At 35.1% G+C, this 17,516-nt stretch overlaps 1 protein-coding gene across 1 annotated transcript; it reads right to left on the bottom strand.

Annotated features, from left to right (window-relative positions):
• Positions 1-3,832: 3,832 nt before the first annotated feature.
• LOC131636427 (uncharacterized) lies at positions 3,833-9,286 on the bottom strand. The gene is made up of 4 exons (XM_058907038.1): positions 9,053-9,286; positions 4,991-5,064; positions 4,881-4,919; positions 3,833-3,977 (listed from the first exon to the last, which is right to left on the bottom strand). Exons 1-4 carry the CDS (start codon positions 9,284-9,286, stop codon positions 3,833-3,835), a joined length of 492 nt encoding a protein of 163 aa, XP_058763021.1.
• Positions 9,287-17,516: the final 8,230 nt, after the last annotated feature.

Below are 17,516 nucleotides of genomic sequence, written 5' to 3'. Positions count from 1 at the left end.
GTTTTTCAATCTTGTCTTTTTGTTAATGTTTGTTAAATTTGATGTGGACATCCACAAATTAATTCTCTGACTTGACTTTGGTAAGACACTCTTGGTCCTTGGAGATATAGACATTTTTCAATTTAGTCTCAGACACTATAAAACTTTTGGGAATTGCTCAAGACACCTTAAAGCTTTGCTTCTCCATCCTAGTGAAAGATTAAAATTAGTTTTAAAATTTTGCCTCTCCATCCTAGTGAAAGATTTAAATTAGTTTTAAAATTTAGAAATGCATCTTCGGATGCACTCTAATTTCATATGATTTAGAAGTTTTTAAGCCACGCAACAATTGTATGAATAAATATAATCGCAAATGCATCTCCCTATATGTTACAAAAATGCATTTTTAGAACCTATTGAACTAGAAACAAATGCATAAATGAAATAGATGCAGAAATGAAGATAAATAAACATAGATAATTGCTTTGACATACATTAAAAAATGAAAGATTACATAGATGACTACATAGATAACTGTTAACATAAATTGAACAATAAATTTATATACATAAAAAATAAAATAGTACATAGATAACCGTTAACATAATTCGAACAATACATTTAAACATCAAGTATGTCGTTTCAAAGCTTCAACATCTTTAAAATATTCTCGATTGATCTCGCAATCGTCACATCCAACTCGATCTGATATTTTGTTTCATAACAGGTAAATGTATTTTAGTTTAAAATTGCTAAAATGGATCTTCCTTTGGTTGTCAATCGAGGGTGAAGGGTAAATGTATTTTAGTTCAAAGTTGCTAAAATGAATCTTCCTTTGGTTGTCAATCGAGGATGAATGGTACTCGAGTTTCACAATTATTCGATTGTCTGAGTATTGTAGGAGCATCTCAATCATGGATTGCATCAAAATTTTCTTTTTTCCCATATAACCGTGTGTATGATTCTTTATGGCCCCTTAATACATTGATAAGTTGTTGGCGGACAAATATATGATCCTCCTCTCCTTTATTGAGCAAAGCATAAACAACTCAAAAACTCCAGTTATCGTCACCCTTAGCATTGAAGATCTATTCAATGTATTTGTTCATAAAAACCGGCATCTCGTCGATGAATTGAATTTTTGATAAAGACTGTGATTTGCTAATGCGAGCTCCTTTGACAACACTTTTTTTGAGACTTTGAAGATGGAGAATCCGGACAAAGTTTGTCAACAAGTTCAAAATACAAACAAGACCGCATTGTTGAATTATTTGAAAATTGTACTTTCAACATATTTTAATAAATTTGCATATTTCTAACACACCTTCCTGAAAATATAATGACATCAACATATAATTCTTACGTAGAAGAATTTATTATAACATTCCATACATCCATTATTATTTCCATAATCACGCTAGCTTTAACCATTATTCCGTCTTCATCCTTAATTTGTTCGGTCCCTACCGATGGTTTAACTCAACTTCTCACATTCTTTGTGATGTGATACCTACAAAGTAATGCGTATGAAGTAGGAAAGACCTTTGCAACTGAAATCATCAATGCGCTATCACAATCGGTGACAATGGATTTTGGCGTGTCTTCTTTATCCTTTAACATTGCCTAACACACTTCTAAAGCCAAAGTAATGTTTTCCTCTTTTTCTCTCTACATAAATGCAAACCTAACAGAATAAGTCTTCTCCGTAGAGGTAACACCATCAATTTCCAATAGCGGAAACTTGCACTTGTTGATCTTATACGTTGAATCAATGATGAGTACAATAGAAACAGTGTTGAACAACTATATAGAATTAGGACGATTCTAAAATATATCTCGAACGATTACTCCATCCTCGCACATTCGGTACCTAGATAAATAATTGTTATCATCCAAAAGTTTCAACAATTGTTGCATTTCAGTTCTATCCCCCCTTAACACCTTGTTGTTAAGAACACAAATATTTTATACTCTCTTGATATTTGAGATATTTACGGGCCTTTTACTTTTCCAAGTTGCAAGTATATTTTTGGGATGCACCATATTCAATGTCATGTTCGAAATGATTCTCTTCTCTTCCAACAAAAGGCGACATGCAACATGATGACCGACTAAATTCTCACACATGTAATGGTTATGTAAACCATAAATCACATGAAATCTCCATTTTCTATTTGACAAAAGATAACTCCACAACTTAAAGGGGCACTCACATTTTCTCGAACCAATGTCATCTTTACCCAAATTCTGACATAAGTCAGACAACCCCAAGTTCTCAAGTAAGACAAGTTTGGTTGTCTTTTATTTAATATCTCATAAGGAGAAATCTTACTTTTTAACTTGGGAGCTCTATTTAAGACATAACAACCAGTCAATAAAATTTCCCCCACCAGTGAGGTGTAGCACCAGAATTCATCGTGATTGCAACAACAAGTTCAGTAAGAGTTCCATTCTTTCTTTTTGTTTTACCATTCATTTAAGGAGAATATGGAGCAGTCGTTTCATGTACAATTCCATGTTTTTTTTATAAAATTCATTAAATAACCCAGGATCGTATTCAGTTCCCCTATCACTGCAAAGTCTCTTAATCTTCTTACTCAGTTGATTCTCAATTTCAATTACATACATCTTAAACATGTCAAGTGCTTCACCTTTATTCTTCATTAAGTATACATAAGTATAATAAAAACAATCGTCAATAAAAGTGATAAAATAACATTTACTATTTCTAGTTTAAGTTCAATCTAATTCACATATATCAAAGTGTATAAGATCTAGGGGATCAGATTCTTTAGTAATGGATTTATGCGAAGTCTTAGTTATTTTAGCTTGACTAAATTATTCAGATTTATTTGAATCATTTACATTTAATTTAGGGATTAGGCATAAGTTTTTTGCATTAGAAATAACTCGCTTATTAACGTGACAAAGTCTAGCATGCCAAATATTAAAATCACACAAAGAGTAAACAAAAGGAGAAATTTTATTCAAATCAACATTCAACTTAAACATGTCATCAGTAAATACCATTTTTAGTGATGGTGTACAAACCTGTCCCTATAGTTTGACTAAACCCTATCTTATTTAAAAGATAACCAGAAACAAGACTCTTCATGATTTCAGGAACGTGCATGACGTCCTTCAGAATCAAAGTCTTTCCAGAGGTAAAATTCAGCTCCACGTCTCCAATTCGCGTAAAATTAGTAGTGTGAGCATCTTCCAACAACACTTTCTTATCTTTAGCATTCATATATGTCTTGAACATAGCATGATCATAACAAACATGGTGAGATGTGCCAGTGTCTATCCAACAACCATCAATTCCACCAACCATGTTGACTTTAGTGACCATAGGAATGAATTGTTCATCAATAAGGTTAACTTGTGTATTTGAGCCAGCAGCAGGGTTAGCCTGCTCTTACATCTCTTAGCTATATGACTCGTTTTACCACAATTGTAGCAAGTGAAAACCAGAGCATAATTTCATTGACGTGGTGGTTGTGGCCTAACAATCAGAGCAGATGAGGCCCTAGAGGGATTTCCATTCTTAATTCTGTTCACAACATTGCGGTTGTGATTCTTTAATGGTTTCCCTGTAGGCTTCAGAACCACATCAGATTTCTTTTTGTTGTTAGAAACAACTAAGACTTCATCTTTCTGATCTTGTCTCCGAGCTTCCTCTTCAATTCAGAAGCGTGTAATCAGACTCTCTATTAAAAACTCTTTTATTTTATGACGAAACACATTTTTGAAATCTTTCCAACCAGGGGGCATTTTTCAATGATAAAAACAATTTGAAATTGTTCATTGATAGTTATACTTTATGTAACGATTTCACGAGCAATTTCTAAATCTAGTGTCTATGAGCTTCCACAGAACTTTCAACCACCATCTTATAGTTCAAGTAGCAGTTGACAACATATTTCTTTGCACCTGCTTCTTCAATATCATATTTCTTCTGCAAAGCTTCCCATACATGTTTAGCAGTATTGTAGTTACTATAATAATCATACAGATCATCAACAAGACTGTTCAGAATGTGATTTTTTCATAGGTAGTCATTCTCTTGCCATAGGGTGATTTATTTTATGAGATGTAAATTATCTGCTGCGGCTTTAGCTTTTGGAGCAGAGTCTAATTCAAACGAGTTAACAGTTCCGTATGTATTCATAGTTTTGTTACCATTAGTTTATTCGGTTGATCCAGAAGGAACAACAGGAATGTCCTCAGTCAAAACGTGGGCAACCTTCTTTAAGGTCAGGAAAAACTTCATCTTAGCTTGCCAACGTTTGAAGTGAGAACCCCCAAACTTAAAAGGTTTGTTAGAGAGACAGCCGCATAATTACCAATAATTTCTTTAGCAGCCATGGAATTTTTTTGAAGCAAGTTCAATGACCCAATTTCTTCAAAGCAACGATTCATTCCTAGTTTATTTTACAAAGCATCAATATGTTAACTATTTCAGAATCATCATCATCATCATTATTTTAATCGATGATGATGATGATTATTATGATGACAACGACGAAGATGATTTGGAATATTTCAAAAAATTTGATGTTTTGAAAAATAAAGTAATAGAGAATGAACTGTTGCTTTGAAGAATTTGAGGCAATAAACCAAGTTCTACATGTTAAAGTATGATATATAAATTATGAGATGCATGCAATTCGAAAAACATTGAATGATCTAAGTTTCGTTTAATATAACTTAATTTTCAAATTACTATTTTCTAAATCACTTTAAATGAATGCATGTTCAACGAAGTGTTAATGAAACAAACAATCTACATATAGTAAAATCAACAATAAAAACAACATACAACAACAACATCAACAAACAACAACATATATCAATAACAACAACAGCATCAACATACACCAACAACGTCAACAACATACCTTTTATTGAAAAGATCCGTGGAATTATCTGAAGTATATCTGAATAAACCATTTGTGTTGCTATGAAGACGAAATATAAGGCGGATGAAGTTTCCAAAATAGCTTCATACCTATTATATTTCTTCTCCATAGCAACATAAATGTTATCAACTTTCAAAATAGAAACAGCCTTCAGAATGTTAACCTGTGTTGAAAACATAAGTTAGCATTAACATCATCTTAACATAAACGGAAACATAATTAAGGATGGCAACGAGTAGGATCAAATACGGGTTTCACACTATCCAAACCCCATCCGAAATCACCACCCGAACCCAAAGGCTATTCAGGTGGCAAAATAACACCCACGCCCACACCCGTTGGGTTTGGGTTTTTTCACCTGAACCAAAACCCGCAACACTTAACACATTCAATAACAACAAGATTCAACAATAAAAATGTATTATAGAATCTATATAAGTTTAAGTGATACAATTTGTACAATTTTACAGAATCTAAAACAATCTTGCAGAATTAACATAGTGTCTCACCAAAATTAACATAGCGTCTTATAAAAATTAAAATTCATGTGTACAAGCGGGTGTGGTTTCGGGTGCGGGTTTCACACTATCCAAACCCGCACCCGAAATATCGGGTGGCACCTGAATTCATTCGACTCAGTTTTTCACTCGTTGACTCGGGTTCGGGTTCGGGTTTGGGTCTACCTGCCATCCCTAAACATAATCCAAAAAGGTATAAAAAACTTTTTAAATAAGAACCATCGTCATTCATGGAAAATATATGAAAAATATAATAAGATTAATGGAGAAGATTATCTTTTAGTTTAAATAAAGTATTCAGGACGAGTTCACTTCATTGGAAGATATATATGTTAGGATTTTGTTTTGAGATAAAAGGAAGAAAATGTATCACTAACATGGAAGAAAGATTATGAAGATGAATTTGATTGCCTTTAATTTTGAAGATGATATTGAGGACTTAATTACCTTTATGTTCGATGGATGTGGAAGAGAGCATAGTTAAGGTTTTGTTAAGAGACTGACGATTATTCTAATGGAAAGCTTGCTAACCTTGCTTTTAATACATATCTTGACATGGCAGTAACACAAATAATATATAAACCTTTCACCTATCACTTCCATTCTAGAATATCCAATGGTTTATGTCACTCCCGCCGACTTATAATGTTTAACCCTCGACTCCTAACAAGTCATACACGCTTACCAAATGGCACCGCATCACGCTTCGGCTGCGTTACTCTGATCATCTGCCTTAAGTAACTGTCCTCACTTTGATTTCCATCAACTACCAGATTTACAAGTTTCACGTTTAGCTTCTGATTCTCTTTAATGTCCACCAGAACATCATTGTTCCCTTATGATATCCTCAACCCGAAGGTACGAAAAACACAATAAGGGGGGTTGGATTGGGTTTTTGATAAAATAATGACACCTTTGATTATCCTGGTTCGTTTGAACTCAAATTACTCCAGTCCACCCGCCAAGGTGATTTTTCCTCTCTCTTACGAGGACTTAATCCACTAAATCAAACTTGATTACAACATCATTCACAATGACAACCGTCAAAGTTTTCTTGAGATAAACCACAACCCGGTTTCTCAAGGAACAATAACAACAAAACTTAATCTTATGTGTTTACAAAAGTGCTTCTCATAAGCTGTCTCACAACTGTGACATATACATAATGTTTTAGAACAATGCACAAAAAACACTAAAAGAATGAATAGTAAATTGAGATCTTTTCGTAATGGTTTGTGCGTGAGAAATTCTTGTCTTTAGCTTCAGTAGTGTCCTCAATATTTAATGAAGCTTTTGAGCCGTTTGAGAGACACACTTTTCACTTTTGGAATGTTGAAATAATATGATTTAAGACCTTTCCAAAGATAGAGATTTTGTCCATAGAATTGATGATCCATCCGTTAATAGAAGATCTTGAATTTAATACTTCGTAACGGAAATGAGTATCAGAGTATTATGTCAGCATTGGTGCAAGAAGCGTTTCTATATCAGAGCTTTATCTGAACTTCTGCTTTTGAGAAGTCATAGTCAAAACCTCAGCAATTGACAACCTTACTTCTTTGATCTTGGAGAGCTTGTTGTGATGGCTTTCAGAACATGATCTTCTTAGAACGGATATCAAATGGCAAATACTTATTGTTCTTGTGGACTTCCTTCAAAGTCATCAGAACTTCGTGTTTCCATAAAATTCCTTCATAGATTAGATCTTCTTATTCTTGTAAACCCCTTCTTTTGATGAAGCTTTCTGATACTGAGAGACTAATGTTCAGACTATCTTCTTCTTATAAGCTTCCCTCAATGCAACCTTCTGCTTATGAAAATTCATTGTTTTCTGCTTCAGAACTTCGGAAACATAAATAACCGATTAGGGAGCATATATGTTCTTATTAAAAATATGTGTTTGTTATCATCAAAACTATTTCAAATATGTAGAACCAAACTTTGTTCTAACACAACCTTCCACACTGCAGCGTTAGCTCGTATACAAACTCAAGTCTCCAAACTGTTTAATAAGTCACAACTCTTTCCTAGCCAATTTCGTATTAGGTTCACAGAAAATAGTGAACGACTATCCTCTCGATAGAACGTCAAATACTTTACACACCATCAAGTTGGCAAGTCAAGTCAATCCCATCCAACACGGTCCCGTCTACTATCAACAAGAGATTATGGGTGATTAGTTACTTAATTTGTCAATAGGTAGCCGACAATCACAGTGAGGTATAAACCATCATTACTAAGCTATAATAGCCTTCCTTTCGAACTTGTACTCAAAGTCACCTAAAGCACCATGGTCCAATAATCTCCATTGAGGCTTACAAATGCTTCCTCAATTTCCTTCTATTCGATCTTGTCGATGAAACACCATCGCACAAACACATTACATGGTCTACTTCACACTTACTCAGCATCACGCAAATTTCAAGTGTCCTCTAACTCAAGAAATGATAATATACCAAATACATTACAATTCATTTCGTTCCAATTGAAGTCTTCTTCCATGTAGAGGACTTTAACAACATTCATAACTCTTTAGTTTTCCTTTAAATCTAACCACGATGAGGTCCATATATTTCCACATTCGTATCTCATTCCAATCGTAATCTAAATAATACCATCCCCTCATCCGGTTGATGATAGAAACTCTCCAAGTTCTCCCAAACACGTGTCAATACTTTGCCATTACAAACATGACTCTAATCTTTTTTGAATATATTCTTTCCTTTACCATTACCTCTCTTATCCTCAATTCTATCATCACTCTAATCATTAGTAACCGGCATAAGTTGCATCTCCATGCGCTCCTTTCACATCCTTCCTAATACCAAAAATCTCATTCCATCAACTCATTCATTAACAACATATCGTACTTGACATCGTCTCAAACAAACTACAATAATAACCAGTTAATTCCAAAAGTTTCTAGTCTTCGTAACCAACTTCGGAGCCTTCCAACGTAGAAACGCACTTACTTTGGATGGACTTACAAATAATATCACCCGAAAAATATCTCCTTTGCTTCGAATGGTGCAGCAAACGAGTTCATAAAACTCAAGTTATAAATTTTACACATTTTTCCAGTTCAGGGAGCATTCGCCCGGTGAGCTTCCTCATTCGCCCGGCGAACCAAGTCAGTAACCAAACTCTCAATTTCCTCAAGTTCTTCGCCCGTCGAGCTCCTCTTTTTCCCGACGGACACACGCTCGCCCGAGGCTCGCCCGACCAACTCATGGGCGAATCATGTCAGTAGCCTCTGCCTCCTCTCGCCCCTCTCTTGCCTGGCGCTTCCTAGACGAGTCCATTTGCCCTGCGACCCAATCGATTAGCCCGACGAATTAGTGCGGATAGATAAATTTTGTTGCCATTTTTTTGCACAAAACCCAGTCTAAATATTACGATTTCTCCATATTACAAGTCCTAAATTATCGTCTAAACTCAACATTTCATCATATAATCACAACTCAATGTATTAAACATTACGGGTCTCATTCTATTGCAAATTCACACCTCTAATTCATCAATATCCTTCACATCATCCATAATTCATTATAACCCAAAATCCCCAAAACCAATTCTACAAATCTGAAAGTAACCTGACCTCATTCTGATTATACTAAAGACATACTCGTCTACCAGTTGGTCCATCAAATCGTCAATCCTTTGAAGGGGATACTTAATCTCAATAGTCACCTTGTTCAACTTCCTAGGGTCCACACATAATCTTATACATCCATCTTTCTTCTTAACTAACAACACAGGAGCACCCCACGGGTAAACACTCAGTCGAACAAACTTCTTCTCAAGAAATTCTATCAGTTGTTTTTTTAACTCAACCAATTGTGACACCGATGGTTTGTAAGGAGCCATTGGCATAGGACTCATACCTGGTACAAACTCAATGACAACTCTACTTCACGCTCTAGAGGTACATCACCGATGTCATCTGGAAATAAATCTTGGAAATTCACACACAAGGTGTAACTTACTACTACTCCTTTATTATTAGTATCCAACATAGCAACACTATGAACACCATCACTTCATCCTTCACAAATTCCTCTACCTGCTCAGCAGATAAAGACATCAATCTTCCACTGTCATCAAAATCAAATCTACACTCTGGAGACAAGCTGCAAATATCTTTAGGAAAAACATCAAGGAATACACATCACTAGCATATCACTAGCCGTCAGATTCCTCTCCATCCTTCGAGAAGTAAAAATCAACAATACATGGTCGTTCTCCCTCAAAGAAATCCCAACTTGACTTGTAGATAAGAATCTCGATTCCACTCTCTCTTCGAGTTTAATAAATAACACAGCTTCAATAACACTTGTACCTTTACAATAGAGGCGCACCAAACCAACACTTCACAACAGAAACATCTTAGAGAAGCATAAGCTTCTCCCCCACTTGTTTCAGATCAACCCCGGCAGACGAATAGTTAGAAAAACACTCAAGCACCGACAGTGTTCCACACACATGTCGCATACCAAGAAACAAACAACATTAGACAATCTGGCCGGACGAACCAACCTGCTCTGATACCATTAATGTAATACCCTTCTACACAATATATATTTCGCGAGAAATTTTAAATCAATTTATTAAAATAAAAGCATCAACAAGAGTGTCAAATCGTCATGAAACATCATACATGTATATCATCCTGCTCCGTAACATGGGTTCTCTACATAATAACAATTAAGCTCTCTTTTGAAACATCAACATAAATTCAAGTATCATGCAGCGAAATCTCAACATTAAAATAAAGTAACAATTATCCGTCATGTTTCATCATTCGTAATTTAAGTCTCAAAATAAACTTCAAACCATTAACGGTAACTCATAGAATCATGTTCTCAAACAATTAAAATATTAAAATTATACGATCCCAACCCGATGTTACATATCAGAGCAAGACCCATTATTCAACGGAAAACTAAACGACTCTGGAGCTATCCTTACTCCTTAATAAGCTAGTCCTAATCACTTACGCATTATCCATTTGGAGGTAAATTCAAACAGAAAGGGTGAGTAGATCATAATCATTATAGAAAGCATAAGTAATATATATGGTAGTCATGGCATAGGGACAACAACAACACGGTATCATCTATTACATCTATAGCAAATAAAAAATCTCCAATTCTTCACATCAAACACTCCAACTTAATAATAACATCAAGTACATCACTTAATTCAAGTATTATACAATTCCACAATTAATGAGATGCAACATCAAAAGACTCATGCACGTGGTACCAATTCATCATCACGGATGATGTAACACCCCATATTTTCTAATTTTAATTTAATCGGAAATTAAATTATTATTTAGAATTATTTAATATTTTCGTTGAACTAATTGGAGGAATTATGGAATATTGGTCTTTGGGCCAATTGTAGTATTTAGTAATGAGGGGGTGTTAAGTTGTTGAGCCCATTACTAGATTATGTTATGTTTTCATAAAACAAGGAAATAAGAGAATATTGAACTTTTGGGGTGTGAGGGGTAATTAGGGGGTGTATGGAGTAAAAAGCTATACACTTAGTCCTAATTCTATTATTATTTTATTATTGGGAAAATAGAAAAGAAAGGAACAAGAGAAGAGTTGGGAGAAAAGATTTTGATCGTAAAAGTGAGAAGAGCAAAGGAAGGAGGAAAAACCCCAAAGTTCAAGGATCAATTCAAGAATCTCCATCAAGGTAAGGGGTGACTATTCTTTATTAACTAGTATTATAATTTTGATGATGGTAGAATAGATTAAGAGTTGAACCTCTATTTATGATGTTAGGGTTTATGAAATTCTGACACTGACATGCCCAATTTGATGAATATGATGCAATTGGTTTGTCATAATTGATGGATGATAGTTATATTGCATTATTGTTGTGTTAGAATCATGAAAGCTGATGAAAATTGGTCACTATAATATGTGGGTTCGTATTTGGTGTTGATAGTGAAAGTAGGAATGAAGAAAAGTCATAAAATTGGGATTTTCTGCTGCTGTTCATGCAGGAACCGGGTTCTGTCTGGTGACAACCCGAGTTCCAGTACAAAAAACTAGAGAGGTGTTTCTAAAGTATTTCAGGAACCGGTTCCCACATAGGGAGGAACCGGGTTCCACAGATTTTTCTTAAATTTTACTTAACTTTAAAAACTTCTAATTTTCAAATCGTAAGTCCGTTTTAGACGCCGTTTTGGACGTTGTTTCTTAAATTAAATACTATACCATATAAAGTAAAGAAAACAACGATAACTTGATTTTATTTTGAAAAGTATCGATTTTTCCAAATGTGGTTTATTCTTGTTTTGCATAACTGATGATGTGCAATGGTTTGTTGTTTGCATAATTGAATATATGCAATGATGTGTGTTGTTATAATGTGATTGCTTCTGCTTGTTATGCAAATGGATGTTATTCATGGTAAATGTTGTTATCATGTGTTTTGATGAATGATGTTGCATGCTTGGTGGTTTGCATGCATATGCATCTTGGTGACACTGGTACCTATTGTGTGGAATCGGGTGTGTATTGTCAATAGCCAAGCCCGAGATATGGGAGGTGAGACTGGATTCTGTTCTGGTGACGCGGACTAATCTATGAGACTGTATCCAATTGAGGGATCAGTGTTGGTAACATGGTTCACTTGTCGTTGGTACCACATGCATAAGAGTTTGCATAGTCTTTGTATAAATTGTGACATGTCAGGATGAAATCCGGTGTTATGATTGTGTTGTGTTATTGGCGCATACTCTTGACTTGTGCTTGTGATTGGTATGAATTGATTAATCTGAATATGCTAAGTAGGGTGGATAACTGCTTATGAATTTTATATCTGACGATTTATAATGCTATTTAATTTATGATGTAGTCTCATCCTTACTCTTATTTTTTAGATTGAAGCTAAGTGGCTTAGGTGTTTTGTGAGGATGGCTTTTAGGGAGTTATCGCTTTTAGGCTAATAATTAGGTGTTGGTGTCATGCTCTAAATACTTGTAACACTGGGAACGCATGTTTTTAGAGTTATCATACTCTTTTATTTCTTATTATTTGGTTTGGATAATTCTCTTTTGTTGGAATAAAAGGCTTAGATCCTTATGAATGATGTTTCATGGAGTATCCAAATATTATTGATTTTTCCGTTGTGATAAAACATGAGTTTGAATTAATTATATGTTGTTTTCTCAGTAGAGCATGGTTACACATGGAATGTATAATTGTTTTAAATTGTGACACCCTTGAATTCATGTTTAACTCTGATTATGCACTATGTTTTTCGGGGTATTTAGAAGGGTGTTACAGATGACATAATCATCTTCCTCCAAAGATCCCCAACATAGGATTGATTTCCGCTTGAAACTAGAGAACAACACAAAACAAACCTAATCCACACAATGGGATTAAGGATAACACTGGACATCAGTCCTAACATCACTGGGCATCTTCCCTTCCATCACTGGACAATATTCCTACAAATGCTATGAATTCAATATGCACAACAACACACAACACGACTAGTCAAAACACATCATCATTCATCATATTCATCATACATCATCACATGCTTCATATTACACACATCATCATAATATCATCAATTCATCATGTTATTTGTAACACCCCAATTCTACCCGCAGAATTTAAATAAAATCAGAGTATAAAAATTCACAAAAATAAGTAATTGAGGTATCACATATTCATTCTCAATGACAAATCACCTCGTCGCATAAGCGGATACATAGCATTCACCAAATACGGAAGAACCGACAACATCAAAATAATAGACTTTACATGAATCAACTTCCACAGAAGTGCAACGGAAACTCAACAATTAGTTCAAGGATTCATAGCATCTTAATTCAACGATTAACACAATTAAAGTGGCAATCTCAAATAAACAACTCAAGTATTTGCCAAAACATAATAAATCAATAGCAAGTAAATTAACGCGTTCGTCCCCCCGAGTGCTACGTATCAGAGCGACAACGACTCAAGACCATTTCGGTTAACCTCTTCTCAATGCGAATCACCCGCACGTTACCAATATAAAGGCAACGGCGAAACAAAGAAAGGGTGAGATATCAATTCATATAATTGAGCGTATGATACACTATATATCAGAAATTAGACATATTCGGTTAATCGCATTAACAAGTATTGATATCCTCATATTATTCACCAAGTCATTAATTCATAATTCAAATACTTCCGTCATATAACTGTTGCACCCCAAAATTTGCCCATCTAATTTTACTTCTAACTGGCTTATTGCTTTATAATCATTCGCATATTAGGTCATCTGACATCATGCATCATTAATTAATAAGTCTGGTTAGGGATCAAGGATCTTGAAATATCGGGATTTTAATTGTCCATTGCTTAAGCTTATTGAGTTTAACCGATTAAAGATGAGATTAAGGTCTCATATCTTCAAGTTTCATCACCAAGGAAATTTCTTAAGGGGAATTATTTATGTATCAAGATTATCTGTCATAATTTGTGGATCCTTTGTAATTAAGGCAAGTTCGGGTGAATCGGTAAATTGATTTGAGCTAAGAGTTTCTTTGAAGAGACAAAATAATTAGGAAATTATTCATTGAAGTTCGAAGTGGATCCGAGATAAAAAGTAATCAAAGTTATTTAGAGTTCTCAATATTGCAATATGGAGAGATATTGGAGAATTTAAATAGATGCATATTGAAAGGAAAAGACATTGCATTATCAACTATTGCACCAAATAAAGTTCGTGACATCTTCATTACACTTCCTCATGATTCAAGACCATATTACACTTTCTACCATGTCCAAAAATCAAAATTCTATTCAAGAATAATTTTATTACACATACAAGAATTTGGTACAAGGAGTTCTCATTGTACATGTTTCAATACATTACATCAAGGATTTACCCTCAAGTTATCCATTACAATTCAAGCCTGTTACAAAAGAAAATATACAAAAATTGACCAAGTGACTTTTGACTTTCACGTCACCAATCTCTGAACTTCTCTTTATTAATTCCGCTTCACATCTCACCGCCAAGAGCTCCTCATGATATCGGTTCAGCAGCATACGATCTTGATAAGTCCATCACCACGACCACACTTAAAAACTGCAATATACAAAACAGTTACACATTCAGTTCATATTCCAGCCACACTTTAAAACAATTTCATCATCCTGCACAACCAAAAGGAACGCATCAGTTTCAAGCAATGATCCTTGTTCTACTAAACCAAAACTGCCAGCCCCAGTTTCAAATGCAAAAGCTCCATACATCCACATTCCCCTACAGTCAGTTCATGAACTAATAAAAACCTGCAGCAAAACATAATCAAGATGGAATTTATTTCAAAACAGCCCTGTGTCCATACACTTTCCAAAACTCACTTTCAAACCACTTCCCAAACCAACCCTTTAACTTATCCCAACTGTTTTAATTTACAGCTAACCCTCTTGTTAACCTTCAGCCCTTATAACTATCAGGACTAACTGTCAAAACCTCCCTAACTAACCTAACAAACTCTACAATTTCTATAACTAACTTTCAGTTATAACCTAACAACCACTTAACAGAACTTTAACTACCTAGTACTTCTAACAGTTACAACAGAATTCTAACCTCTGACTAATTTCCCTTCAACCAACTTACAACCATCATAACAACCCTAACAGAATAACTAACTACCTAAATTCTGTTACAAACTAACTCAACTACCAACTAACAGAAAGAGATCCCTAACTGAAATCTAACAGAAAAAATCAGAGATGGAGACTAACCTGTGAACCTATATATTCATTCTCCACCTTCATTCAAGGGTTCCCACGATTCTTCATTCATCTTCACTCTCTTCACTCCACCATTTTCAATCATCATCTTCATCCTATCTCTCCTCCTCCATCATCTTCACAACCTTCACACACTCAGCTTTCTCTCACACACCATTCTTTATCAGTTTCAGATTCTGCAACCATTGTTCATATTCTTCAACTTCTCTCAGCCATTCTTCACCCTACACACACACACACCTCTTCACCATCTTCATCTTCATCAACTTCATCCCCTTCTTCAACTATCACTCTGCATCATCACCTTCTCCACATTCTCCTCATCATCTTCATCACTCAAGCACTCCAATCGCCTGCAAGAGACTCTCCGTTATCCTCACCACGCTACAACTTCAATCAATCTCATCAACACGCTTCGACGACGTCTTCAATCTTCGTCTATCAAGAACCTCCAACCTGCAATCAACGACCTCGCACCATAACAACAACAAACCGCGTTAAGGTTCACGCATCAGAGGCTCAAGAAAGGGACGAAGAAGTGAGAAGAAGGTTCGCTGTGCACGTACCTGAGATCGTATTAGGAGAATCACCGGTAGAGAGATTGGGAATATGAAATCGGAACCGAAAGAAGAAGGATAAGAGGTCGACGGAGATTGCTCGCCGGAGAGGAGTTCTCCATTTGCACCACCGCCGCCGCATCTGAGTCGAGAGAGAGAATCCCAAAGGTCACATGTTTAATAACCTAAATCCCTTTTCAATTTTATCATATGGTTTGATTTTAAATGTGTCATTACATTGATTTAATTAGAATAAATTAGAATTAACAGGAAATCTGATAGGTTAATTAACATTATATATGATATTAACTTGGATAAAGTTTGGGTATAATTGAAATCTAATGGATCAACAAAAGACTCTTGGGCCGAATTCATAGACACACCTCCCCTTTGGCCCGTGTCACGTTTTTTTGCTATAGAAAACTGAACTTAAACATAACATTTGGGCTTTTTCATGTTTTGTTGTTCATACCCCCAGTGAGCCCGCTACACATCCTTTTTGTACAAAAATTCTGAACAAATAAAAACTCTGCTGGGCTCAGCGCCTGCTCCTTGCACCCTTAATTCAATTTTACACCCCTCTGACTTACCCTTTGTCTTTTAGATTCAATAGTTTTCACTTGATATTTTTCTAAGTAATTTTTAGGTTCTTAGACAATAAAATTATTAAAATTTGTTAGACTTTTAATACAATATTTGACATATTAAAATGTGCATAAAGAATAGTAGTCTAGGCTATTTGTTTTAGTCTTTCACTTGATTTGTAATTCAATTTCCTTCATAAAAATCAACATAAAAATAATAGTCCTTTAATTCACTTTTGGTACTATATTTTGCATCATTTGCTTCCATGTTTTGTACCATATTTCAAGTCATTCTTTTAGTCATTTTTGCACTAATTTTGTATCATTGTTTACTTGTAATTTTTACTTGTAATTTTGATCTTTGCTTGTGCTTGTAATTTCGTTCATTTACTCCTAACTTTAGGTAGAAACCATGACAACATTAGGACTTAGAAGTTCCCTTCATAATACTTAGACTAGTTATTCATTTTAGGCTAGTTTTCTTTCCCTTTTTCTTTTCAACTTTAAGACATTTAATAAAGGAAGAGGCGAATCACACTTCACTAAAAGTGGGAGAGAAATGAGTGGGATCCATTCCCTAATCTGTTTCTCAATCACTTAGTGGGAGAGAAATGAGTGGGATTCATTCCCTAATCTGTTTCTCGATCACTATGTAGAGAAATGAGTGGGATTCGTTCCCTAATCTGTTTCTCGATTTCTATGTAGAGAAATGAGTGGGATTCATTCCCTAATCTGTTTCTCAATCATTATGTAGAGAAATGAGTGGGATTCATTCCCTAATCTGTTTCTCTACAATTTGTGTGATTCAACTCGCAGATTAATTCCCCTTAAAAATCACCAATCAAAAACATCTAAAACACTTAATAAAGGCTCAGACCTAAATCAAAGTAATGAAGTGGTGCGGAACCTTGTATTGGGTTTTGTTCATCATGGACTTACACCTAAAAAATACAAACCAATCGTCTCCCTTCTTTCTTGCCTCCGAGGCATTCTTTCCCTTGCCTTCAGGGCATTCTTTTCTCCTAATCGGACACGTTATTTCCGCTCCATTCCCAGCTTAAGACTCCAGAGGTCGAGCAGCGGAGTGCGAATGTAACTGTTCAACTAAAAAACACAAAAACAAACAAAAACTAAAGAGCCGAACTACGGCGCTCTGATT

The sequence above is a fragment of the Vicia villosa genome, unplaced genomic scaffold (genome assembly GCF_029867415.1).
Source record: "Vicia villosa cultivar HV-30 ecotype Madison, WI unplaced genomic scaffold, Vvil1.0 ctg.001730F_1_1, whole genome shotgun sequence".
In the NCBI taxonomy this organism is placed as follows: Eukaryota; Viridiplantae; Streptophyta; class Magnoliopsida; order Fabales; family Fabaceae; genus Vicia; species Vicia villosa.
Note: the sequence above shows the minus strand (reverse complement) of the source record. Positions and strands in the feature narration are given on the sequence as shown.

Coding starts and splice junctions, on each gene's coding strand:
- LOC131636427 (XM_058907038.1), bottom strand. CDS start 9,286: ATGGCTCCTTACAAACCATCGGTGTCACAATTGGTTGAGTTAAAAAAA. Junction 5,065..9,052: donor ACGATTTGATGGACCAACTG/GTAGACGAGTAT, acceptor TTTTCAACACAG/GTTAACATTCTGAAGGCTGT. Junction 4,920..4,990: donor ATGGAGAAGAAATATAATAG/GTATGAAGCTAT, acceptor TGGTTTATTCAG/ATATACTTCAGATAATTCCA.